The 27992-nt window shown below is 39.0% G+C and overlaps 2 protein-coding genes and 1 long non-coding RNA gene across 6 annotated transcripts; 2 read left to right on the top strand and 1 right to left on the bottom strand.

Moving 5' to 3' along the window:
* The first annotated feature begins 32 nt into the window (after nucleotides 1-32).
* On the top strand, nucleotides 33-5191 carry MLLT11 (MLLT11, transcription factor 7 cofactor). Its single transcript, XM_027534220.1, has 2 exons — nucleotides 33-195; nucleotides 3924-5191. Exon 2 carries the CDS (start codon nucleotides 3930-3932, stop codon nucleotides 4200-4202), a length of 273 nt encoding a protein of 90 aa, XP_027390021.1. The 5' UTR covers nucleotides 33-195; nucleotides 3924-3929; the 3' UTR covers nucleotides 4203-5191.
* Nucleotides 4533-7437, bottom strand: LOC113887227. Its single transcript, XR_003509673.1, has 2 exons — nucleotides 7196-7437; nucleotides 4533-6732 (listed from the first exon to the last, which is right to left on the bottom strand). It is a non-coding gene; the product is annotated as an uncharacterized LOC113887227 (long non-coding RNA).
* Nucleotides 6728-27949, top strand: GABPB2 (GA binding protein transcription factor subunit beta 2). Of its 4 annotated transcripts, XM_027534075.1 has the most exons (9): nucleotides 6728-6885; nucleotides 10525-10664; nucleotides 12063-12230; nucleotides 12775-12969; nucleotides 14944-15082; nucleotides 20389-20505; nucleotides 22264-22449; nucleotides 26491-26621; nucleotides 26743-27949. In XM_027534075.1, the coding sequence occupies exons 2-9, from the start codon at nucleotides 10557-10559 to the stop codon at nucleotides 27040-27042; spliced, it is 1344 nt and encodes a 447-aa protein (XP_027389876.1). In that variant the 5' UTR covers nucleotides 6728-6885; nucleotides 10525-10556; the 3' UTR covers nucleotides 27043-27949. The 4 variants fall into 4 exon arrangements, with proteins under 4 accessions (XP_027389876.1, XP_027389893.1, XP_027389885.1 ...); XM_027534092.1 differs by lacking the exon at nucleotides 12063-12230; XM_027534084.1 differs by lacking the exon at nucleotides 20389-20505.
* The last annotated feature ends 43 nt before the right edge of the window (nucleotides 27950-27992 follow it).

Raw genomic sequence — 27992 nt, 5'->3', positions numbered from 1 at the left:
CCGCCCTTCTTAGGAGGGGCTGCATTGCAGGGGGAGACTGAGCAGACTGGCTCAGTCACTGAACAGGGAGAGGGAGTGAGAAGACAAAGCCGTCAAAGCCCCAGTAGCTTTCTTTTTCTCCAGCCCAGAGCACACACCGGAGCCCTGAGGTACTCCCTCCATCTTTGGAACACGCTAGTAATTCATTGATAACAGGTAAACGAGACTGAGGGAGGGGGGCAATGGGCTGAAAAGATTTGAGAGGTGCTGCTAGTTAGGTTGAAGACCCACTAATGAGGGTGGGGTGGGAACAATAGGTAGGTAGTTCTTCACCGTTTTACATCTTTCCGAAGATCTCCATCCATGCCTTATAATCTTTTACACGGACATTAATTTCTAACAATTTACGTGTAGCTATTTTTCAGCATTTATCTCCCTATTTCAGTTGTCAATCTGCCTAAAATTTGTCCTGAAGATAAGAAAATTATTGTCATCAGTTATCTGTATCTTCTTTTTCGAGCTGTCATTTGCTTTTTTTTTTTTTTTTAAATGACTCTCTAGTCCTCCTGTATCAATCACTCTGGCCTCTACTTCCCTGTGTTTTCATTTTTTTTTCTGTCATGTTCCATCGATGTGTCTACCCTCACCCCAAACTTATTTGTCTCCATAGAAAGGAGTTTGGGGGGAGAGATGTGATAATACTGAGCTTAATCCTGACTTTTCTTTTAAATCTTCTTCTCCTATTCCCAAACCTTTGCTCGGAAGTCAGTTTGAGGTAGGAAGGTAGGGACCTCTGTGTTGGACAACTGCCTGATTTTGTATTGCAATCAGTACAGTCCACAGGAGCTAGATATGGGGGCAGATTTTGGAAAGGGAATGCTTCATTGTAGCTCAGTAGAGTAGGTGGGGGAAGGACATGGCTAGTAGGAAAATCCAAGCCCAGAATGAGACACCTATAATGAGATGCCAGGGAGGTTCCATTCCCCTCCACCATCATCCCTTGTCCCCTCTATGGTGGCAGCATGACACAGCAAGGCCCTGTTGGGTAGGCCCTGGATTCCCACAGAGGGTCTGGACAAAGGGTATTTGGGCGTGTCCTTGTGGCTCAGAGAGAGCCACTTTATGCTGTATATTTGCTAATTGTGTATCTCTAAGAATAGATGGTGATATTTAGAAGTTATTATTGCCTATAACAAGTGAATAATTTAAAATGAAGGATAGTGGGAAGCATTTATTGAGCATATATTGTGGTACAAGGCACTATCCAAGCCCTTTGAGATAAATAAATGATATAAAGATAGATGAGGCATGGATAGAGAATATTTGGGGAAGAGAAAGCTAGCTGAAAAGGAACCTTATGCAAAATTCAGGTACTTGGGAATTAAATCCATACTATATTAAAAATGTCATTGCTAATGCAAATTTTAGCTTCATTTTTGGTACAGCCAATATTCTTGACTTAAGCGCTGATATGCTTGATTGAGTGCCTTTCTGAAATGCATTTGGTACCACATACATGTCTCTGAGTCAATGAATGGCATGGCTAGGGATTTGGGGCTTTTTAAGTTATTATTTTGTAAAATTTCCTTTTGCTTTTTTAATTTCAAGAGTAGCTCTGCCAGACACTCAGAATTGGTTGGATGGTTTTTATACATACACTGGTTGAAAAAGGAGTCAGTTTGTCAAAGAGCTTTTCCCTTTCTCAGATCCTATCTTCCTCTCTTCTGCCTTTTGCATTTTCACCATTCAGATACTAATCACAGGAATAATCAACACCAAACCCACTGAATGTCTGTTCCTCAGGAAGTAAGAATTCTTGCCAGTTCTGAGAATACTGGTATAGGATTATATCAAGCTGCAGGCAACTATGTATAACACATCAAAAAAGGGTCAGACCGGAAATTATGAGACCCTATCCAAACTGACTGGATAATTTCTAAGGTGTTTTCTTGTTTTAAAATCCTATGCTTCCCTCTCCTCCTCCATGATTCTATTCTTTAAAGAGCCTATTTAAAATAGAATTTCTAAAAAAAAGGTTGGGGGAGGAGGACCTCCCCGGCGGTCCAGTGGTTGAGACACCACGCTTCCAGTGCAGGGGGTGAGGGTTTGATTCTGGTGGGGGAACTCAGATCCCATATGCTGCATGTTATAGCCAATAAATAAATAAAATAGGATTTCTTAAAAAAAAAAGAGAGAGCCTATGATGTGCTCAGTATTATATTAAGCTTACTCTGGAGGAAATATAAAAGAGACCAGCTAGATGGGCAAACTAGTACTGTTAATTAAAATCCCTCTGGGAAGGTTTACTTCTTACAGTCTCTACAGTCCCAGACTAAGCCAGGGTTAGTTGGTTTATAGGAACTTTTTTTTTTTTTTTTAATAGCTTTCTGTGCACATGTCTCTGCAAATTACTGTGGAGATGATCAGCGCTGAATATCATAGGATGATGACCTCACCTTTCCAACATGTTCCCCCACCCTTTTCCAGTCCCCAAATTACTCTCCTTCTAAGCAGCTTCTCTGCTGAGTAATGCTCAGTTCTCAGGGTTTATTTTGGAGCTTTCATCTAAGAAGACAAAGAGCAACTCAGAATTCACTTTTAATATTGAAAATACCCTAGTCTACCCACTTAACATTCCTAAAACCCCTATACTCGCATATAACCGTACATTTATGGGGGCATTTTGGAACTTATTTAAGGTCACTAGGAGTCTCAAAGCTTGGTGAAAGCCAATGGAGTGTGTTGGAGGAAAGCCTTGTGAGATGGGTGAGATGGGGGTTCTATTTTTAGAGGCAGTGGAATGTTCTTTCTGCTCCTTTGGAACATTTCAACTAATGCTTCTTGCCCCCTCCCTTGGTTAGTAAGCAACAGGGAGGTCGCAAGGAGGTGTAATAGTCTAACTTGAGGGTGTGCATGGGACACACAGGAAAGATGAAAGGAGTACTCATTAGAACATGGAAAAGTAATCTATTAAAGGATCTTCTCCTTCTAATCTAAACTTTCCTGAAATTTCCAATCCATTTGCTGTATCAAGTGTATTCCAGCACTGAGATCAGAGAAAAGAAATCCTGTTATAGCATAGGAAAATTAACTTTAAGAACCCAGGTTTTGTTCTGAAGGAGAGGTAGGCTAGAGAGAAACAGATAGGCTGTAAGATTTATCTGTGGGCTTATAAATGGGAGTGGGAAAATATTCAATGTATTACATACTGAGGGAAAATTAGTCAGCAGCTTTGGATGTTTTTTTGTGTGTGTGCGAAGCCCAGCACTTGTGAAGGTGTAAAATAGACTGGTTTTTACTTGGGGAAACTCTCAGTCCCTTGAAAGAGTTAACATTATCCTTATATAAAACACATAACAGTGATCTGTAACCTCAAACTGATGTAGTCAGGTAAAACTCTACAAGGCATTGTGGGAAATATTGCAAGAAATAGGCTAGATGGAGTTAAGTTTAAGGATGTCCTCCTGGAAGAAGTGAGTTTACCGTAGGGTTTAGAAAGCAGGGAGGAAAATAGAAAAATCATGGACATGGAAACCCTCTTCAGAGGTACCATGACCTATTAAACAGGAAGAAATCAAGGATATGAAATATAGTAAGAGGTCAATGGAGATTCCTCTAGGGACTTGAATGGAGCCTTGAAATTTGGATAGTATTTAAGATGGAGAGCGTAGAGTTAAGAGACAGGAGTAAGTATAGCTGTAGCATAAAATGTACTAGGAAATATGGGGCCAGATTCTGGAAGGCCTTGAAAACCAGACCCAAGCAGTAGGTAGTAAATAAGTTATTCCAAGATGGGGCAGAGTTAGGAAATGGCAGGAAAAGGTAATAGAGGCAGATTCCTGAAACTTGTCCTGGTTGGATTATGTACAGAGGCAAATGGGAAAAGGCCATGGGCCACAAAGAGGTGGCTGTAGCATGAATACTGATAATTGGTTTCTTTCCAGGAAGTTATGAGGGACCCTGTGAGTAGCCAGTACAGCTCCTTTCTTTTCTGGAGGATGCCCATTCCAGAATTGGATCTGTCGGAGCTGGAAGGCCTGGGTCTGTCAGATACATCCACCTACAAGATCCAGGACAGCAGCGCTGCCAAAATGACGGGGAAAGCACCGGGAGCAGAGCAGGAGAAAAACCCAGAAGGCGATGCCCTCCTCGAGTACAGCACCTTCAACTTTTGGAGAGCTCCCATTGCCAGCATCCACTCCTTCGAACTGGACTTGCTTTAAGCCCAAGACCTCTCTCTTCCACCACTTTGCCCTCATTGCCTGACGTTTCAAACCCCCTTCCTTCCACCCTTTTCCCCTATCAATCTTGCTGTCTCCCCTCTACTGTGTTGAGGTGGTGCTGATGAATCTGCCTGAGTTGTGTTTTATGTATTTATTTATTTATTTATCTTACCAGTTTTTCCCCAAAGTCCTCAAGTCACAAAGTCAAGGGTACAAGCAATGGAGTATTGGTCACAGGGATCCCTCCTTTCCTTCCCCAGACATTAAATCCAGAAAAAAGACTGGTGAGGCCACAACTGAGTTGTATAGCAGTGTAAAATGGAGGACTGATTTTTTTTTTTAGTTCACTTTAATCAGCTTTCAGAGATTGCTCAAACCTTCCTAATTTGTTGTTCCAAGCCAAGAAACATAAATATTTCTTCAGGGGTTGGTGAAAACCCTGTAAATTTTGAGATTATCTGCTATAAAACTGTAGGGTTTCTAAAAGGTTAAGGTGATCCTGCTGCTTCTTGTGATATACTTTTTTTGCAGAGAAATTAGGGGCAGTTGAAGGTATGAAACAAGAGGAAATAACACAGTGTGGGAGATGATAAGAAGAAAGCCCTGAATCATTTCAGAAAGTTATACTCTCTCAAAAGTTGTTCCTTCTTTAAACCTACTCAATTTACAATTTTGTTCCTGTGGGCTGAAAATGCTAGCTGAGGAAAATCAGATTTCAAAGCTTAAAATGCAATCTTGCTGTTATGATAATTTGTAAGATTTTAGTCTCTAAAAGGCATAGGCATGGGCCTTAGTATTTTAGTTTTGCCCTCCTGCATTTTCAGTGTAGGATACTGATCAAATGGGCCTTGGGCACAGTTCTTCAGCTCCCTTGACACTATGAAATGAACAATCAACTCTGACCCTACACCATGTCTCCATTCCTCCCCAAATTATTGCTGATTTGTGCTGCCATTTAATCACTTCTTTAATAAAGATATTCAATCCCAGGACTGGATTCTAGTTTTCTCTCTTCACAGGAAGCAGCATAGATCTAAAAAATTAGCTTTGCTTCCATGTTCAGCTTATATATTTTATCTGATGTTCAACTTTGAGGAAGAAGGATTTAAGTAGCCTTTATACATTATAATGATGAACTTCAGGTTGAACAGATGTTACAAGGGTGAAAACAACTTAAAAAAATTATTTTGGGGAAAGCTGTAACCAACCACTCTTGTGCTTGCCCACTGACTACCAATGTATTAGGCAGTAATTCCAGATGCTGCAGAAGGCACCTGTGACATTAAATCTGCACTTCATTATCTCAGCCTGGGTCTCTAAGAAAACAAACGACTTAACCCAAATATGTTATATGCTTATACTTACAAGTCACTTCATTAAAAAAAAAAAAGTTATTTGGGGTAATTTATAAGTAGATTATGAGTGCCTACTGTATGAGACACCGAAGAGGTTATAAACAAGACTGATTTTGACCCTCAAAGATGCTGTAAACACCAACTTGGGCAATAAGCCAAAGAAGTCCTTTAAAGAACATGAACAGGATCTACGGAAATTGAGAAAAGGGATGGATTGGGAGTTTGGGATTAGCAGATGACAATTATTACATACAGAATGGATAAACAGGTCCTACTGTATAGCGCAGGTAACGATATTCAATACGTTGTGATAATCCATAATGGAAAAGAATATAAGCATATATATATAGTTACAACGGAATCACTTTGCTGTACAGCAGATATTAACACAGTACAGCAGATATTAACACACTATCATCTATACGTAAATAATTTTTTTTAAAAAGCACGTAAATCTTCCCCATAGGCTTTGAAAAGCGTTGATGGTCTCCACCAAGCCAAAATCGAATAAAGAGTGGAGCAGTGATGTCTCCTTTTCTATTTATTTTCAAAAGTCTTCTTTCCCAGCTTCGCGCTGTCCTTTAGTTCCTGGCGAATGGTAGGTGGAGATGGGAATCAACTGGTAAGTAAGGTGCCTTAATGAATTTGCAATTCCTGCTCCATCCTCTTCTAAGCCCCCACCAAGAAATAACTGTTGACCGCTTGGCTCTAGGATCCTTACGTTCAGGCTGTAGCGGAAAACATGTCCGTCCGGCAGAAGAGCTCAATTCACGCGCAAACCCTGCAACGTCCCAGACATCTTCACCCGAGGGTGGGACTGCGAAACATGGCTTTCCTAAAAACACCCAAAAAACAGCGGGACAGATGAGCAGAATCCGATTTCACCAGGTTCTTGGCGCCAAAACAAACCATCGGGTCCGTCCCCTGCCGGACCTATACGACACGTAATCGACAATCCTCCGCCTTGCTAAATAGTCCTGTCTAAAACGTCTCGAATACACACTATTTTACCTCAAAAGGCCTTCTGAGGATAGACAGTGACCTCTGGGGCGCATCATCGTCCTGTTCGAATACATATACGGTTTTCCTATCATTTTCTCTTCATAGATTCCTCCGCCAGAAATTATATTCGCCGAGTCTTCACTTCCGGGTCCGCCATTTTGCTGCCTCCATTTCTTCACGAGGGGGGGTTAAAGGCCCCCAAAATATGCATATGTGAAAAGGCCAAAAAGTAACCGTCATTGACAGGGAGTCTTAACTAGAAAAGGAAACAGGACAAAACTGGCAGGCTCGGTGAAAGCACAGCCGGCAGCGTCCCGGACGAGGAGGTGAGGGGGAAAAAGAGATGCGTGGGCTCAAGGGGGCGTCAGGGCTGGAAGGGAGACTGCCGAGAAAAGTTGCACCGCTTCCCAGCTCGGCCCCGAACTTCTCGGTGCAGTCGGAGCGGCGCCCCCTCGCCAGAGCGGGGGCGGCTGAGGGAAGGAGAGGAAGGGGATGCTGCCGGGAGGAAGGGGAGGGGACTGGGAGGTGAAGAAGGGGGTGGGTGTAAGACCTGGGGCTGGGGAGCTGGACCGAGGGAAGCCAAGGCCACAGAGGTGACCGCTAGGGGGCAGCGCGGCGCGCGGGCTGGGGGCTAACCTCGAGGCTGAGACCCTGGCTCCCTGTCCCTAGTCGATCCTTCTTGCAGAAAGACTGAAGAGAAAAAGGATTCCCTAACTCTCTGATCCCAGGAATAGCCTAAAGATTATGAATGAGCTCAGCAATCTGAGCAAGAGCAGTGAGGGCTCCGCCTCCAGTTCTTGCACAGTTTGTACAGCTGGCGGAGCAGTGGGGACGTGTGCAATAGAAAAAGGTCTTCAGATCATGGACTCTTCAATTCCATTTCTCCTTCCCTAACCATTCTCCTTTTCTCACAGATTTTCTTGAGCCCGCAGACATCGTCCCATTCTTCTCTCCCTTTCCAGAAGGACCTTTCTCTCTCATCTCTCTTTTTAAAACATCTATGGAAAAGAATATTCTATGATTTACCTTCAGCAACTTAACATTTTTGGCCATCTGAGACTGTATTTTCATTGTACCATTTGATCCACCCAGTCCACAAGAGATGTTCTTAAGCATCTATGTTCATATATGCTTTGAGAGCAGTGAAAGAAGTGCCCCACCTAAATTTTTGTATCAACAGGCGAAATTACTCTCTTGTAATAGAGTACGTTGTTGTGAAGAGCTCAAGCACTTCATCAGTTATTAAAAAACACTTATTGAAAATTCTTGTGTGTTCGTTTGGGAGGGGAAGTGGATGCTCTGTTATTTTATTCATCTCCAAAATCCTGGGAGGCAAGTTAGATCAGTAGGGAAAGTGGAGGTACATTCACTAAGGGAGAATGTTTTCCTTTTGTTTTTAGTAATCAAGGGAGCTCAGAAGTACCTAGACTGTCTCTTATCCTTAGGCTGCATCTCTCATCTTGTGGTATATGGGAGAATGACACATAGAGCCCCCAAAATGCCATTATTTTAAAAATACATTTTACTTTTAACTTAAAAGCAAAGAGTGAGAATAAGGGAAGAAAAGAACCTTGAATACATATCTAGGAAACTTTTTTTTTTCCTATCAAATGATGAATGCAACAGCCTATTCACATTCTGACCCCAAAGTTTAACTTACAATTTATAATAAGAAATAAGGTTTTTGGTGGCCAGTTTAAACAATGGGATGAAACATTTGGGTCACTTGTCATTTAGAGGTACTGATACACAGACTCATAAATATGATTTGAAAGTGATAAAATTGACATATATATGAAGGCAGACTGTAGTGGACAAAATTGAGGGCTCAAAAATATTTTGTTAGAGTTCAGGAGCTAAGGACACTAGTTGCAGTGGGATTAAAATCGACTTAATTAAAGGATCTTGTCTTCCAGAAGTATCAGCTTCCCAGGAATGTGAAACAAACTAGGTATCTCCTTAAGCAGATACCTCAGCCTACGACTGAATATTTTTTTGTGGTAGAGAATAGAGCTGAAATTTCAATATTAGGAGAATTTAATCTGCTGCATGTCAACATTTCTCAACATTCCTGTGTAGGACTTTCTTTCCCTTTGTAATCAGTTATCGTAGAGGTGTTTTGGGTTTTGTTTTGTTTTTCATTTTTTGAGGGGGAGGTGAGGGAATGTGCTGTGTGACTTGAGGCAGGATCTTAGTGGCCTGACCAGGGATTGAACCCAGCCCTAGGAGTGCTAGTGTCAAGTCCTAACCACTGGACCGCCAGGGGATTCCTATAGACGTGTTTAGGGCTTGGCGATACTTTTTTTATATATAGATATAACACATTGGCAGGCAGATTCTTAACCACTGGACCACCAGGGAAGTCCAGAGGAGTGTTTTAATAGATTGTTCAGGTAATGGTGATTATTCTTCTTCTATGTTACACAAAAACCCAACAAGTGGCAGGTGATTTCTTAAAAGTTAGTTGCAGTGAGGAATCTGAAACCATGTCAATGAATGTTTTATACTTGATTACCTTAAAACCCATTGATGTGCTTTCCTTTGAATCACACTTTTTACCTGTATATTTTGTGACATATATGGGTCATTTGAAAAATATTGGTTCACCAAATAATGCCCATCATCCAAATGATGTATTTTATACAATATTTAAAAATCACAGTTATTAGTATCACCACCGTTTTATCAGAAAAGTTTATAGGGACTTCCTTGCTGGTCCAGTGGTTGAGAATTTGCCTGTCAATACAAGAGACATGGGTTTGATTCCTGGTCCAGGAAGATTCCATATGCCACAGAGCAACTAAGACAAAAAAAGTACAAGATGAAAGCAAATAGATAATAAAAATTAGATTTATCAAGAACAGCCATTTCCTCACTGGTTGGAAAGTTTGTAATATGTGGTGATTATATACCATTCAGACAATTCTCCATCGCATACAGGAACTTATTATCCTCTGCAACTCTGAATTTATGCCCAGGCCTCTTTCTTATTTACTTTACAACAACTATCAATTTAAATGGCCATTTTGGTTGCTTTTTAAGACAATCTCCATCATTTATTGCCTTTGATTTCATGTGTTTAACGCAGCTTTTTTTTTTTGGCTGCGCTGGGTCTTCTTTGCTACGCTTGGGCTTTCTTCACTTGTGCAGACAGGAGCTACTCTTTGTTATGGTGCATGGGCTTCTCTTTGTGATGGCTTCTCCTGGGTGGACCAGGCTCCAGGGTGCTCCAGCCCACGGGTGGATGGGCTTAGTTACTCCCCAGCACGTGAAATCTTCCCAGATCCAGGGATTAAACCCACGTCCCCTGCATTGGCAGGCAGATTCTTATCCACTGCACCACCAGGGAAGTGACAGAGTTGACTGTATGCCTTTTATGAGGAAAAAACTCTCCTACTCAGATGCTTTTATTTTACTGTGAGCTTTCACAACAATTTAATAATGCCAGCATTATTAAGTGAAAAACTGTAATGATTTTAGACGTAACTGTACCTTTAAACAAAGTATATAATCTGGCCAAACTGATGACTTTAAAAAACTCTAGGTATTGCTGAGGCACCTCTGACAGGTACAGTGACATCTCTGTTCATTTTTGAAAAAGTGTCCTCCACATACCCAAGTCTCAATATCCTTGGTTTGTCTATTCATTTTTGTGTAACACATTATTTCTACCCATGGTTGTTTCGAAGGGATGCAATGCTGTTTTATTGAGTCCTTAAGCTAGAAAGGCAGCAATGTGTTTCATGTATTTTCAAAGTATTTTACTGGAGATTGAAAGTGAGGGAACTACGGTTTAGGGCCTGAAACTTTGCAAATACCTGACAATTTGTATTGAAGTAGAAAAGAAGTGCCTTATCAGATAGTCCACTTGAGAAGTATCTTACTTGTATTAGAATATGTATTCTAATACAAGAGGTCTTCTAAAAATATTTTTACAGGCATCTTTCCTTGTGTTTGAGTTACAGCTTCCTGAAAATTTGTGTTCCTATGTATAAAGATGTCTTTGGTGGACTTAGGGAAGAGGTTGCTAGAAGCAGCAAGAAAAGGCCAAGATGATGAAGTGAGAACATTGATGGCAAATGGTGCTCCATTCACCACAGACTGGGTAAGCTTTCTTAATTATTCCCAGCGTGTGCTGTTAGTAGCCTTTTTCTTAAAGACTAAATAGTCTGAATTGATTTTTGTTTATTGTCTTTCTGCCTCAGTCTCCCTACAAGAGTTTCATTATCTTTGTCTCATCTGAATATATGGTTTTCTTTTTCTTTTAGTTTTCCAAATTGAACGAATCTCCTGTGGATAGATAGGTGGTAATTGTAAGGTATTATATACTTGTAATTTTCTATAATGTTTTTTGGAGTATTTTCTAAAAGGTTTACTTCTCTCTGGAGTGTACTTGGGTTATAGGCTTCTGTAATTAGCTAGAAATTAAACAAAATCAGTATACTAAGAGTACATTTCTAAACTAATAAACTCCTGGTTTCCTTTTTTCTAAAATGTCCTCATTAATAACGAATAGCCTAGCCATTTTGTTTCCTTTTTCACTGTTAAAAAAACGTTAAAGAGGAAGGTGTAATTTCATGAGTTCGAACAATCAGCTTGGAGAGCAGAGTGTCAGAAGGTCCAGGGTCTAGTCTATAACACGGGCTTGCTCAGTAGTCATAGATTTTGTTAGCATTGCCTAATTTTAACAATTCAATAAGCGGTGTCCTCTATTCTGAGGTGATTAATTCATAACTTTAGAGGCCAACACATCACAAAAAGGAAGAAAGGAAACCCAGGAGATTAACATTTCTATAAATAGACTTGAAAAGCACAGTGTGAGTTAAATCCAGTCAGGCAGAGAGACTGAATATATGAAAAGCAAAGAATAAATGAAATAGGTTTTAAATTAAAGAGCATAACCCAAGGAAAGGGCTAGATCTCTGACCAAATGGATGCTGATAGATAACTTTGATAGTAACAAGATTTACTTTGAGATGATACAGCCTTGTTTGTTGCTATTGACACACTATTGCTAATCTTTTTTCTTTTGGCTCTTCATCTCATCAGTCTTTCTGCTTTGCTTTACTGTGGTAACAAACTTCTATTTCAACCAATTAGATTTGCACCCTAAATTTCACATGTCACTTTCTAGTTTTTGCCCTTTTCTCAAGAATTGTTTTGAACCTGCCTGTCCCCCCACTTTGTTCCTGACTCAACATGCTCTCTTCTATTTTTTTAACCTTCTAAGCCCTGTTTAAAATCATACCCTTTATGGAATTTTACTTGTTAAGTCCACCTGACTTAAAGCCATTATACTTAGCACTTATTTAATTGATAGTATGTTTATTTGTCCATTAGTATATTAATTTTAGTTAAATCATTTCTTCAGTTTATGTGTCCAGCCAGATTCTCTCTCCAAGGACAGGAACCTAGGCTTCTCCTTTTCTTCGTTTGTATCCCTCCAGTAACGATTTAGGACTTTGCACACAGTTGATATTAAATGAGTATTATTTCCCCACAGCTTGGAACATCACCCCTCCACCTTGCAGCCCAGTATGGTCATTATTCCACAGCAGAAGTGCTCCTTCGAGCAGGAGTTAGCAGGGATGCACGGACCAAAGTGGACAGGACCCCTTTGCACATGGCTGCAGCTGATGGACATGCACACATCGTGGAACTACTTGTTAGGGTAAAGCAAGAATAGTGGTGGGTCTATATTGTAAAAAAGACAAATAACCTTTCTATTTTCTTACTTAAACAGGCATTAGGAAACTAGGTTGGAAAAGATTAACTTTAGGACAGTTTATAGCACTGAGTTGTAGCTCTTTCAAGAGTCATCATAGCTATGAGTATTTTACTTTCTAATCTTTTGAAGGCGAAACAGACTATTGATTGTTCTTCATTCTTCTTCTGCAGGTGTTCTTTGCTCTTATGCCTGTTTCAGGCACTCAGCTTACTGTTAATAAATGCAACAAAAATCTGTTCTTTTCCCCTTTCTCTCCCATCTGTTATAATTTCCCAGTGATGTCCTTAAAAGACTCTCTCGTTGAAGGCATTGTGTCTGTCAGCATGCAGGAGAATTTTAGACGTGTTTTTCCCTTGATATTTCTTAAACCTTTCTAAATTTGAGTATGTGTAATCACTATGGAAATCCTCAGTATCTGGTGATGGGATATTGCACCTGTGCTACTATAACCAGTATCTCTTTGAAAAAAATTACTTTTTTATGACAGAATGGTGCAGATGTGAATGCCAAGGACATGCTAAAGATGACAGCTCTGCACTGGGCCACAGAGCACCACCATCGAGATGTTGTAGAGCTGCTTATCAAATATGGAGCTGATGTCCATGCTTTCAGCAAGTTTGATAAATCTGCTTTTGACATAGCCCTGGAGAAGAACAATGCTGAGATTCTGGTCATCCTTCAGGTCCTGTTCTTTTTATACCACCACAGTATACTTCAGCTGAAATTAAGGATTTTTCGTAGGAGCTGAATCAAAACTGAATTTTCTGTATCTTATCAAAGTAGTACTTTCATTATGTCTCAATCTTGTGATTGTCATTAATATCTTAAAAAAAAATTCTATAAACCCCTGAATTATCTGTGGTGATTGAAGAGCAATGTTGTGACCAGTACAAAAATGAGATTTATGTGGCTTTAGAAATTTTTTTTCTCCATGAAAATTTCCCTTTTTAATTAAGCTTGACTTGGGATAATATGAAAAGCCTCTTTATGTTTTATGAACATACATCAACTGATGTGAGATAGAACATAGCTCTAAAGCATATTGAGTCGTAAGGAAACTATCTCAGAATTAAAAATCAGCTGTGATGGTATCATCCATTGATTTCTTAAGCCAGTATGTATATATCAGAAATAACAGGATGAGTGATACAAAGATTAATAGGGCATAGCCCTGTCCTTGGAGTGTTTACAGCATAATGAAGGTAAAGAGAAAATATAAAGCAGTACAGTACTATACTGATGTAACACTATGATGATAAACAGATACCTGGTAGGTGTTACGAGGGAGTTTTGATCATGCTTAAGGCAAAGATCAAAGTATATGTAGACTCTGAACTGAGTTTTGAAGGAGCATTAGGCAGAGATGTGAGAAAATGATACTCTAGGCTAGAAAAAGCAAATCAAAGACACAGAAGTGTGAAAGGGCATGGAATGATCAGGAAAGAGTACGTATTAATAGTTCTGTGCCTAGAGATTGGTCAAGAGAAGCAGAGTTTAGGAGTGGCAGGAGCTAAGACTTGAAAGGCAGAGTTCTGAACATAGGGGTGTGCAAGAGTATGGGCCATTTTGTGATGTTTCAATAGAAGCTTTTAAATATAGGATTGATACGAGAAAGTTTTTTAAAAAGGTAATTGTTTGAAGTGCGGTACACAGACCTGAGAGAGAAGACAATGCTAAAGACCGTATAGTAGTAGTAGTAGTGTTAGTCGCTCAGTCGTGTCTGACTCTTTGTGACCCCACAGACTGTAGCCCACCAGGCTCTTATGTCTCCAGGACTCTCCAGGCAAGAATACTGGAGTGGATTGCCATTCCATTCTCCAGAGGATCTTCCCAACCCAGGGATCAAATCTGTGTGTCCCGCATTGCAGGCAGATTCTTTACCGTCTAGTGACTTTCATTAGGCCAGGCAAGAGTCAATGAGGGCTAGAATTAAGGAAGTGATATGGAGGGTAGAAGGGGCAGGTTCAAGAAGGAATTTTACGGTAACCAGAGAATGGATAATCTGCTTCAATTGAAACTCGTAGCAAAGGGATAGTTGTGTGTTAAAAAAAAAATAGCCAACGAAATAAAATAGAGATAAGCATCTTTATACCAAAATTGTGCAGATATCCCTGAAAGCAAAAATGCAGTGTATGAAAATAGCCTTTAAAATCTGGTGCTCATTTGATTGTTTGTTATATATTCTCTTAGGGATTTCTTCAGTGGCAGAATGGAATAAGTAGTTGGACAAAACTCTGGAGAATATTGTTCTCTGTAGATTCTCTGCAGGGATCTTCAGCTAGCACCATGTTTATACATAATTGATCATAGAATATTAGTGCTGGAAATTCCTTTTTAGGCTACCCTTTTATTTTTCAAATTAAAAGCCAGGTCCAGAGAGGTTAAGTGAATTGTCTAAAAGTCTTTGCAAATATACACCTTTTTTTTTTTAAGGTAGAAGTAATAGGGAAAGCAACCTAAGCTCTCTGTTGCCCTGGTCTGAGAAAAAAACAGTGGTGGTAATGAGAACTCTGAGGTCCCTAGGACATTGTGTGCCGGAACTAGATCTGCCTGACAGAGCATTGACGGGGGGAGAGGGCATGGCTGTTCAGTAACTATATAACTGAGGCTAGTTAGTAAGTGTTCTTACTTTGAAATATCTTGTGTTGTTTTATAGGAAGCAATGCAGAATCAGGTGAATGCTAATCCCGAGAGAGCCAACCCTGTGACTATGGCTACCCCATTCATCTTCACGTCAGGAGAAGTTGTCAACCTCGCAAGCCTTGTTTCTTCAGCCAGCACCAAGACAACCTCAGGTGATGTTCTGATAATGTGACATTTATTTTAGACTTAAAATGAACCCGAATTACAGGTTTTTTTAATAAGATGAATAGATACTCTGTCTGATATCCCCTCCTTTATTAAAATATTCCCCAAATGGAAGATTTATAATAGATTTTAAAGCTAATGCTTTATTCTTTCTGGAGGAAGGGAAGATCATACTTTAGGATTATACATAAATGCTTGACTGTGTTAAAAGTAAAATATCCTACAGATTAATCTGTTGAAGGGTTATGTCTGACCCCAAAATGAAAATATAAGGTGCTTTAATATGGTACTGCTAAGGAAAATAGTTAAATATTTATAGTCTAAATCAGTAACAAATAAGAAAATAAACATAAATGGTTGTTGGATGCTGATATAAAAGAGGTGAGTATGGTTATTCGACTAAAGTTGAAGAGTCCTGATTTGTTCTTGAGAACATATAAAACAACAATATAGCGAAGAAACGCCCTTGGTGTTGCTCTTTTGACACTTGTATGTATTTGTTTTAATTTATTCATTTTTGGCTGCTCTGGGTCCTTGTTGCTGCTCAGGCTTTCTCTAGTTGTGGCAGGTGGGGGCTACTCTTAGTTGGGTGCACAGGCTCTCGTTGTGGTGGTTTCTCTTATTGAGGAGCGCAGGCTCTAGGTGTGTGGGCTTCAGCACTTGCTGCGTGTGGGCTCCGTAGTTGCAGCTCGTGGGCTCTAGAGCACTAGCTTAGTAGGCTTGGTTGCTCTGCAGCATGTGGGATCCTCCTGGACCCAGGATCAAACCTCGTCCCCTGCATTGGAAGGCAGAGTCTTATCTACTGTACCACCAGTACACAGTATTTATGTTTTAAATAAAAATAAAAAATCTATCTAGAAAGGAGCAAATCTAATTTTGCTGTACAGCAGAAACTAGTACAACATTGTAAATCAACTATAATAAATTTTTTTAAATAAAAAAGAACAAATCAAGTTTATTTTCAACATCTCCTTACAGATATTTTTTTACAATGAGGAGATTATGTCTTCATTTAAATAAATGTTCCTACTGACCCTGGGTTTCTTTTTCTTTTTCTGATTTTCATTTAAAAATTGCAACTGCATTCATAGTTGTTTGTAAAATATCAGAGGAGGATCTTGACTGATGTATTATTATTGAGAGGCAGTATAAACTAGAAAGAATAGATACACAGTATACAAAGGTTTTTGCATTCCAGAACTGCTTTCAAATACTGATTTATTAATTGGCTAAGATACTTAGCAGCAGCAAGATACTTGACCTTAGAAATACTACTTACTTCCCTAAGCCTTCTGTACTTATATATTAAATTAGAATATAATAATCTACTTCACGAGGTTGTGGTGAGACTGAGATTTTGTATTTCAGTACCCATTTTATAGCAGGGCTTCAGTAATAGCTAATGTTGAATGAAAATGTAACTTCTCAGTGAAGGTTGACTCTCTCAGGCCCACAAGGGGGCAGTAGTGCCCTTCATTTTATAAGCTATCAACTGTCATTTAAAATTGCTATGCTTTAGTTTTCAGCTGGATGATTCAAAAAGTTTATCTTAAATATATGTATACATGTAATCAGAATATTCACAGCCATTTGGGTTTGTTGTGGTTCATGCCGCACTGATTAGAGCAAGTGTTTTTTTAATTCAAAAGTTTTTAGAAGCCAATAAAGTAATATGTTTACAACATGGGCTAGAATTAAGTCTTTAGTCTAACTACTGAAATTCTCCAGACTCTTACCTGAAATGATAAACAAAGTTGAAGGCGTGCAGCATAAGGATTCTTAGCCTTGGTTCCTGTGGACCTATATCATGCTTGTCATGTTGCTTCTGGCAAACCTACTCCTTTTTTCTCTTCTGTATGTTGACAGCAGCAAATTGAAATTGCTGAACCCTCTCATAATTAGAGCTGATCTCTCCGGTGTCATCCTACTCATGAAGCAGTTCTACCTAGCTGTTTCCCTTGAGGGGATTGGCCTATCAGTGCACATAAAAGAAAGGAGAAAAGTTCTAAGTCAAATTCGGGTTGTGTTGTTGAACTGGGTTTAAAGATTTTCTTTTCCTGAATGGTGGAGAAGCCCTCTTGTTTCCCATCATCCAACAATATTTTTAGGAATTAACTGAAAGTGGGCTTCCCTGGTGGTCTAGTGGTTAAGAATCTGCCTTGCAATGCAAGCAACACCAGTTCAGGAAGATCCTACTTGCTGTGGAGCAACTGAGCCTGTGCACCACAGCTACTGAGCCAGTGCTTTAGAGCCCAGGAGTCACAACTACTGAGCCCAAACACTGCAACTACTGAAGCCCACACACTTAGCACCTATACTTTGAGACAAGAAAAACCACCACAGTGAGAAGCCTGTGCACTTCGACGAAGAGTAGCCCCTGCTTGCCTCAACTGGAGAAAAGCCCGAACACACAACGAAGACCCACCACAGCCCAAAATAAAATAAATACATAAATTTTTTTTTATAAGAATTAACTGTAAGTATCCCAGGATTGTCATTTTGGTGGATATTTTTGATACCAAAATCCAGACTGTAAAGATTGCTTTCAATTTTCCATTTGTGACTAAAGATATCAGTTATCATCAGTGCCACCATCAAACTGCAGTGACTGGAGAAGGCAGACTTAACTTAAATATTAATCAGGGCAAAACAGAGTTATGAAGATAAATTTCCTTTTTCTGTAGAATCATAAGATGCACTCCAAAGTCAAGTACGAATTGCCTTGTATTGGTTCATAAAGAGTACAGGCTTTGGAATCTGACATAGGTTCTAATCTGGGCTCTTGAGATTCACTAGCTGCATGACCCTGGGCAAATTACTTAATTTTTCTGAATCTTAGCGACTAAACCACCACCACCAGTTTTCACTGACTTGGTGAGACTGCCTAGCCAACCATAGCACATGCCCCTAATCCTGATCTGAAGAGTTTATTTATATAAGCCACATTCTGAGTAGGTAACAAATTGTCACTAACAATGCCATTTTCCTTCCAGCAGCCATGCACATTTCACTTTATTGATGGGGGTCTTGTATTAAAACGAAGCAATTAGCATTGTTTAACAATAAGGTACTTTATTTTTCCAGAACTCTCTGGGATAAGTCTAAAGAGATCATTTGTATCATTTCTTTTCAGTTTCAACTTTTCAATTTAGTATTCTATCAGAATACTAAACCTAATTTTTCACAAATGTTCTTTCTTCATCTTGTTATTGAAGAGAAGTTGGGTGAGTCATTATGTTTGAATTAGAGGGAGAACAAATACCCTTAGGTTGGAATCATCATATGCTAAAAAGTATATAATGCCTTTTTCATGAAGCAGTTCTACACAAGTAGTCTCCTTTAGCTTGGTGGCCTACCTGATTTGTCCTACTTGAACTTTAAGTGTAACAGCCTTGTTTGTGTGTTTGTCTGTGTGTATTTAACTGTGATAAAATAATAGCAGTGTATTTTTTATTGTTAATGACTTACTGTCACATATATTCCAACCTCCATGAGGGATGTATCTAAAACTTGCTTGTCCCTTGTTTGTTTCATTTGTGAGTTCTTATGTCAGCACTTGGTATGATAGTCTGAGTGATAAGAAAAACATGAACTAAGCAGGAAAATTAGAGTATAAGCTATAGCTAATCTTGCTCTTACAAGGTCATTAGATTGACACAAGCTCTTTCTAGAGGTCACGCACTGTGTTTCACTGGGTTCCTTGAGTATGAGAGAATTGAAATAAGCATATCATTATTTTCTCCACCCTTATCTTCACTCCCACAGTCATTATCCAAAAGCTTTGAAAGTATTTTACAGATAACTGACTTTTTTTAAGGTATATTATTGAGAAAACAAAAAGTAAGAGTACATTTAGGGCTTCCCTGGTGGTTCGGAGGTAAAGAGTCTGCCTGCCAGTGCGGGAGATACAGGTTTGTACATGGTGCAGAGTAAGCCCGTGCCCCACAACTGACTGAGCCTGTGGTCGCGAGCCCAGCAATTGCAACTGTGGAAGCCTCACGCCCTAGAGCCCATGCTCCACAACTAGAGAAGCCACCACAATGAGAAGCCCATGCCCCACAGCTAGAGAGGAGCCCCTGCTCCCTGAAACCAGAAGAAAGCCTATGTCGCAATGAACACCCAGCCCAGCCAAAATAAATAAAAGTAACTAATTACTTTTTTTAAAAAAAGATAAGTGTATCAGTCCATTTCATTCAGGAGACAAAATCATGTGTGGTATATTTTAATTATACATAATTTTATTATACATATGTAAGAAATACTTATGTATATACAATAAATATATATAATAAATATATAATTAATAAACTTAATTTCTAAAAACTTGTTAGTAACAATGGATAACTATTAAGAGGTGAGGAGAACTCTAAAGAATATAGGAATAGCCAGTATGGGGAGCAGTCACTTCTATGTGATAAAACTTAATCTCCTGCCAGATGACAGGAAATATTTATAGGATTAGCTTCAGTATCACAAGGCAAAGAAGGGTGGATTTGGCGCCAAGCAGCAATTAATTTGTGATTGGTACAATAAGTTATTTCTGAAATTATAGTGAAAGACCTGGGGAAGTGCAATTCATGTTATTAAAGTTGGATTTATGCAAAAGTGTTGAGTAATACTTCCGGTTCATAAAATTAGGCATGCCTGTTGCCAGATCTAATGCACTTCCCTCTTCGAACTTAGCTGTAAGTATATTACATACATAAAGGAAAAGGTTATGAACGAAGTTTTTTTAAATAGCACATCATGACATAACTAAGTAATTGTTATTTTTTAGCATCAATTATTGTACTGTCCTTTGACATTCAAAATGTGAAACTGCATGTTTTTAACTGTCCTTGCCCTTGAGGTCAGTCCTAGTCTTCTCACCTCTGGTGAAGAGAAGAGGCGTGACTGACTAAAGCCCAGGAGGGGCCTATTCCCTCACCACTGCCTAGCTTGGGGTGTGGCATGCTCTGTATGCTTACTGCCTGCTGCCAAGAAGGGCTCTGAACAGCCAGCCTTGGGAGTGGTTGGAACTCTTGGTGTGTTAGCTGCTGATGCTCAGCCTTGACAGTGCCAAGAGAATGATCAGATGAAGAGAATGTAATGGCCCTATACCAAGCATATTATCTTAATCCACTTTAAAGGGAAAACTTTAAACCTTAAGAGTTTTAACACCATGATAATCAGTTTATATAAGTTTGTATTAGAAAGCAAGATTAAGGAAAAGCTGAGATTTTGATTTAATAAGCTATTTTAGTTCATCTCTATTCTCTCCACTGGACCTCATTTGCCTTTTTTACCAAAATAGGTGACCCCCATGCCTCCTCAACAGTACACTTCTCAAATTCTACCACCTCAGTGCTGGCCACCCTTGCAGCTCTTGCTGAGGCATCAGCCCCCCTCTCCAACTCACACAGAGCCACAGGTAGGTAAGGGATATCTGCTGGGTGAATCACCATTTCTTCTTTTGTTTTCAACTCTCCAGCAGATTTACTTTTCCATGAAATGTTAAAGAATTAGGGTTAGAGACAACTAGGATAAAGGGATGTAGAGTCACTGAGCATCAGGATGAAAAATCACTAAGTGATACAATCAGTCAGCTGAATAATGTCAGAGAATGAGTAAGTTACTCCTTTGTATTCTTGCAGCTTCAAGCTTGTTTGCACTGACTCGAGTTACATCAGATTGAAATGTTTCGTCTTATATAGCATAGTTTTGGAAATACTCTATGTTGTGTTTTGACTGATACTATCATAGAATGATTCAAAATAGCAGCCTAGATACCTTGTATTAAAGCATCAAAATACATGGGACTGCTGCCTCGCTCATTGTTCCATCCTGTGTACCCCAGGTTGGCATGCTTCATTTCACTGGAGATGTTACTTTGGCATTCCCAGTGGATTTGTGGAGATAAATCCTGTATAGTGCCTTCTGATTTTAAAACAGAAAGGTTTCATGTCCCTTAGCCAGAGCTAGTGGCCTCCAGGGAAAAGGTTTAAGACTTCATATAGGTAGGAGGCAAATAGTTATAGATAGGGGTACATAGTCATCTAGGAATCTTTCTGGAGCCCTCTGGCAATCTGCTCCATCATAAATGAAAGCAGATTGTTGATTTCTTTCTGCCATAGACATTTAGATGCTGAGAACATTCCTCTAATTCTATTTTTCCAACTGGTAGCAATCATAAAGATCTCTACTCAGATGTGTATGAATGAGCAGCATGGCAGAGGAAAAAGCAACATATTAAACTTGTGCTTGTTAATTTTTATAATTTGCTCTTTGATGTTGGATAAATCATTTGACTTCTTCAGGTCTGTCTCCTCATCTCTAACATGGTAGTTGGATTAGATTATCTATCAGGGTCCTTTCAGCTCTAACATTTAACTGTTCTTTGCTTCTAAGAGGTGTGAATGCTCTATTTCCATTGAACTGCCTGAACGCATCTCATATGGATAGTTCCTGCCCCTGTTGCAAACTTCTCCTTGTGACTCTTTAGATACAGAAATTTCATAGTAGTAGGAGCTGTTTCCCCTAATAGTTACTGGGGATATTGACTAACCAAAGTGAAAATCTTTATTCAATGTGATACATGTAAAGTTCTTATTAATAGAAAAGTGCCTGGCCCATAGTAAATAGTGTTCGTTGCTATTAATGTTATTGTTGATCAATCAGATGGGAGAAGCCACCTGTTTTTGTCTGTCAAACTTCTTCAGTGTTTTGACTTCTTGACATGTTATTTTGTTAATTCTCTATTAAATGCCTTTATTTCTTATAGAAATAGGTCTACTTTAATTTATAGTTATAGTTCTAGGCTCTATAGATTTATTTAGACTTTCAAGATACTTCCTGAAAAAAGAGTCCCAAGATCAAGTATGTTGGGGAAACTCAGCATATCTTATTTTCTATTAGAGAGTCACAATGCTCATTTGTCTATTAGGGTCTCTGATACTTACTGCAAAATAAAAACAAATTTAAGCATATTTAAACTAACATTTTGAAAATGTGTTTGTATATAGAACCTGTCTGGTGAAAGCTAACATGTCAGTGAAGACATTTTAGAAAATACTGTTCTAATGCATTTCAAGTTTTTCTATTCCTGATATTATCAATTTCAAGGAGGCTGAAATTACTCTACTCCTAATTTTTTAAGCTGTAGTTTTATATTTACTTTTGTCATCTCTAGCTAATTCAGAAGAAATCATAGAGGGCAATTCTGTTGATTCATCAATCCAGCAAGTGGTGGGGAGTGGAGGCCAGAGGGTCATCACCATAGTGACCGATGGAATCCCTCTGGGTAATATACAAACTGCAATCCCTGCTGGAGGCATTGGCCAGCCATTTATTGTGACTGTGCAAGATGGACAGCAAGGTGAGTTGTCCTATTAAAAGATATTTTAGACACTCAACACACCTCTAAAAACGAAGCATTAGGGCAAGTTAGGGGGAAATGGAGAATGCCATATCCTAGATGGGGCAAAGAAGCTCTGAAAAAGAAAAAAAAAAAAACCGAAACCAGTCAAATTCTCCTGCTGCTGCTGCTGCTGCTAAGTCGATTCAGTCGTGTCCAACTCTGTGCGACCTCATAGATGGCAGCCCACCAGGCTCCCCCGTCCCTGGGATTCTCCAGGCAAGAACACTGGAGTGGGTTGCCATTTCCTTCTCCAATGCATGAAAGTGAAAAGTGAAAGTGAAGTCGCTCAGTCGTGTCCGACTCTTCACGACCCCATGAACTGTAGCTTACCAGGCTCCTCCATCCATGGGATTTTCAGGCAAGAGTACTGGAGTGTGATGCCACAAATTCTCCTAATATATATAAAATATGTGAGTAAAACCAATAATCTGATAGAAAAAAGAGCAAGTATTGCAAACTAGTAGTTCACAGAAAATACTGATGGTTCTTAAAAATAGGAAAATTTATTTCATTTATGGCAAGAGAAATATAAATACTGTACCAATATACCATTAAAGCATGATGCTGTCAAGGGTATGGGGAAACAGGCACTCTTATAAATCACTGGTAAGAGTGTGAATGCATCCTCTAAAGAGCAAATTGTCAACATGCATCAGTATTGAAGCTGCACATACCTTCTGGTTAAAAAGTTATTTTTCTATGAATTTATATTCACACACACAGAAATGACCTATATACTATTTGTTACAGCATTATTTGTAATCATCAGATTAAAAAGAACCTAAGTAGAAGTCATTAATGGAACTTGATAAATAAATTATGGTATACCCTACTCATGCAATGGAATACTATGCAGCTATTAAAAACAATGAAGAGGATTCTTATATACCAGTATGGTCTGATCTCCAAAATACCTTAAGTGACAAGAGTAAGATACAGGCAGTGTGTAGAGTATGCTACACCGTATGTTTTAAAGGGATAAGTTTATATGTATATTTGCTAATATATTTGTAGACTTAGACTATCTCTGGAAGAACATTCAGAAATAACATTTAACATTGGTTCCCTTCTGGCAGGGCACCTGGGCAGCTAGAGATGGATGAGAAGCTTTTAAGTGTATATGCTTTTATAGCTTTTAATCTTTGAACCATCTGAATGTATTAGTTATTAAAAAATACTTAAGTAAAATTTTTTTTAAAAAAAGAGAAACTAACGTTACAACTTCATTCCTCAGAAATACTAGAGGTTGAAAAAGGAGGGTTGGTATCATTGCCTTTTGTGTCATCAGCAATTTGAGTTGGCCTAAATAATTATGAGGATTCTATAATTTTTAAATTATTTGAATTGATGGATCTTTGCAGTATGGGAAGAAAGAGTAGGAATTAAACCTTTATAATCCAAGCTTTGGTATCATAAGTTCTTGGAATTTTATTTGGAAATATACTACTGATGTTTTTGTGGACATTATCACTTAAAGTTTGGGGGAGCTCACAGAGTAGGTGAGAGACTACTTAGAATTAAGTAAATGAGAACGGTGTTTTGGGGTTTTTTTTTTTTTTTTTGCTTTTTTAAGATTGAAGTTGTTTTAAGGGAAAAAAATAAAAATTTAAAGTCCTCTGGCTTGCGGGATCTTAGTTCCCTGACCAAGGATTGAACCCGTGCCCCTTGCATTGGGAGCATAGAGTTTTAACCACCGGACCACTGGGAAAGTCCTAGGGGGGGAGTTTTTTTCAAGGTTTTGCCTGGATAAACTGCACTACTTTTTACAGATGCATTTAACCAGGCTCAAAGAAGGAAAGCCAAAATTTTGTGAATTAACTGTAAGAAATTTTAAATTCCAGACAAAACTTCCATTTCCACTTAGCAGATATCTAAGCTGCTTTCTACTGCTATCAATTGATGCTATCAATTTTTGCTTTAAACGAAAATCATAATGCATCCTAAAACCTAAATATAATTTTAACTTTTAATTTTGAGATAATTGTACATGTAATTGTACATGATAATTCATGTACAGTTGTAAGAAATAATATAGAAAAATCCCATATATCTATCACTCAGTTTCCCCAAGTGATAGCATTTTGAATAATAGTACAAATATTTTGTACTATTTTGTGCATGTGTGCTAAGTCGCTTCACTCATAATTCAGCTCTTTGCGACTCCACGGACTGTAGCCCGCCATGCTCCTCTGTCCATGGGATTCTCCAGGCAAGAATGCTGGTGTGGGTTGCCATGCCCTCCTCCAGGGGATCCTCCGGATCCAGGGATTGAACCCATGTCACTTATGTCTGCTGCGTTGGCAGGCAGGTTCTTTACCGCTAGTGCCACTTGGGAAGCCTACTGTACTATTTTGTATAATATACAAATAGTGCAATATTACAGACAGGAAATTTACCTTGGTGCAACCCACCAACCTTATTGAAATTTTTTTTGCAGTTTTCTCTGCCTTCATTTGTGAGTTTGTGTTCTGTGCAATTTACTGTATGTGCACCACCACAGTTGAGATAGAAAGTAATTCTATCACAGGGATTCCTTGTGCTACTCTGTATCTACAGCCACTTCCCTTCCCACCCCATTCCTAACCATTGGTGACCACTAATTCATCTGTTCTCTATCATTATACTTTCGTCATTTCAAGAATGTTATAGAAATGGAATCATATAGTATATAGCTTTTGCAATAGGGTTTTTTTCCCTCAGCATAATTCCCTGAAGGTCTATCCAGTTGATGTTTGTATCAGTAGTTCATTTCTTTTTATTGCTGAGTAGTATTCCATGGTATGGATGTACCATACTTTATATAATCACTTAACTACTTAAGTTGTCTCCAGCTTTTAGCTATATATGAATAAAGCTGTTATGACTCATCATGTACAGGCTTTATAGGAACATAAATTTTCATTTTCTGGGGTAAATGTCCAAAAGTACAGTTTCTGGGTCATATGGTAAATACATGTTCAGTTTTGTAAAAAAAAATTTCTACAGTGAAAAAAAAAAAATTTTTTTTTTTACAAAACTGAACATGTATTTACCATATGACCCAGAAACTGTACTTTTGGACATTTACCCCAGAAAATGAAAATTTATGTTTGACTATACCATTTTACATTTTCACCAGCAATTTATGAATAATCCAGTTTCTCCACATTCTTGCCAGAATTGGGTGTTGGGTGTTATCACTGTTTTTAAAATTTTAGCCATTCTAATAGGTGTGCAGTACATCTTGTGTGTTGTATGCATATGTGTTGACCCTTTTCTCACTTATCTATGAGAAGAGAAATAGTTAAATTAGATATAGCTGATGGTAAACTGCTTTCATGAAAGTTTTCTTAAAATTCTTATTTAAGACATTATACCTACTTTAGATAAGTTATTCCTCCAGAATTGCAAGCTAAGTGGTCACACCTTCTGATTTATAGTCAGACACTTTTATATAAAAGCTTCAGAGTTGGGTCTTAACTGCATGGCTTCCACACCTGCAAACCATTGCCCTTCCTTTCTGAAGTCGTCTTTATCTTTCTGTTTTTAAAAAATGTGTATTTGGCTCTGGGTCTTAGTTGTGGCACATAGGGTCTTCATTACATCATGCAAGATATTTAGTTGTGGTGCACGAACTCTCTAGTTGTAGCGTGCAGGCTTAGTAATTGTGATATTCAGGCTCCAGAGCACACGGGCTTCACTAGTTGCCACATGTAGGCTTAGTTGCTCCAGGTCATACGGGATCTTCGTGTCCTAAAGAGAGCTCAAACCTGTATCCCCTGCATTGCAAGAAGGATTCTTAACCACCAGGGAAGTCCCTCTGAAGTCTTCTTAGTGCCTCTAATCTTTTTGGTTTCTCTCTACAAAGCCATGCCTTACCGTTGATTCTAAAATCCGAAGAGATATGAACAGTAAGATATCAGAGAATATGTTTTAGTTTGTTTTCTGATTCAAAGTAAGCAAAATCTCTTTGTTTTACTATGTATTCATCACCTCCAATTGGTGTCCTTTGGCTTATAGTTCTAACTGTACCTGCTGGTCAGGTTGCAGAGGAGACTGTCATTGAGGAAGAGGCAGAAGAAGCAGAGAAATTGCCACTGACTAAGAAACCAAGGATAGAAGAGATGACAAACAGTGTGGAAGAAAGCAAGGTAATATTTTTAGCAGTGGTGGAGAGAAGGCAAAGACTCAAAAGCCAGACTTCTCAAGGCCTGAACCCTTGTCTTTTTGTCTGCTCTTAGGAATCCTCACCTGTGTGGCTTACTTTTACAGGAAGGCACTGAGAGAGAGCTACTTCAGCAGCGCCTCCAGGAGGCTAATCGAAGAGCCCAGGAGTACCGACACCAGCTCCTAAAGAAAGAGCAGGAGGCAGAACAGTACCGTCTCAGACTGGAGGCCATGGCCCGACAACAGCCCAATGGAGTTGATTTTGCCATGGTTGAAGAGGTGGCTGAGGTAGATGCTGTAGTAGTCACGGAGCGGGAGATGGAAGAGAGAGAGACAGAAGTGACTGGGGCAGTAGGGACCGCAGAGCCTCATACTGGAGTTTCCATGGAAACTGTTTCAACTTAATGTGCAAGGGCCACAACTTGTACTGTGTTCATCTTTTTCCTCTTAAAAAAAAATACAGAGGACAAACATTGTGTAAAAATTAAGAATGTCCTAAAGAAGAAAATTATAGCAGGGTACAATGCTATAGGCTACAACTTGGGCTCAGGAAAGCTCTCTATGCAACTGGAAAATTTGAAGCCAAATTTAGGGAACACGTCTTCTGAGGGTCCAGAATAATAAGGACCAGATTTCTCAGCTCACATCATTGCTTGAAGCATAGTGGTAAAAGAAAGGTGGATGTTATGGACCGATTGTTTTTTAAATAACTGACTTTCTATCAGAAGATTTTGAAATAATATTTCTAATATGTACATACCCAGAGCCTTTAATAGTTGTACCATCAAGTGACCTGAAACTTTGCCTTAGATTATGATGTGTACCCATTAGGGAAGAAACCTAATTGGGAGGAGGGATTAGATGTAAGCTTTGGGGAAGACAAAGAAATATACTCTGCTCCCAAAGGAACAGGCAGGCACTCCCCACTCTCCTGAGTTAATTTCCCTGAGAAGAAATCACCTAAGTAAATTTGCATCCACTGTGTGTCCATAGCCCAGATGCCCGTTTAAGAAGCTAAAATAGAATTTTTAAAAACTGGAAAGGAAAGAAAACTTGTTCATGTGCGAGAAGTGTATGTAGATCCCAAATCCTCCAGCTGCACCTCTGCGATGCTGGAAAGTGGCCAGAAAAGAGGCCCATGGGGTTAGGAAACAGTCTGGTCTCGAGATACCAACTTCGCTTTGGCTAGATTTTATGAAATTGCAATGAGGAGGGTAGTCTGCTGTCAGAACAACTTGCTTTCAAACATTTATTTATGTAATGTCAAGCTTTAATATCAACTTTTTTAAAAATATAAATTTATTTATTTTAATTGGAGGCTAATTACTTTACAATATTGTATTGGTTTTGCCATA

This window comes from Bos indicus x Bos taurus, chromosome 3 (genome assembly GCF_003369695.1).
Source record: "Bos indicus x Bos taurus breed Angus x Brahman F1 hybrid chromosome 3, Bos_hybrid_MaternalHap_v2.0, whole genome shotgun sequence".
Classification (NCBI taxonomy): domain Eukaryota; kingdom Metazoa; phylum Chordata; class Mammalia; order Artiodactyla; family Bovidae; genus Bos; species Bos indicus x Bos taurus.
The sequence above is the reverse complement of the archived record's forward strand: the minus strand, read 5'-3'. Positions and strand labels throughout refer to the sequence as shown.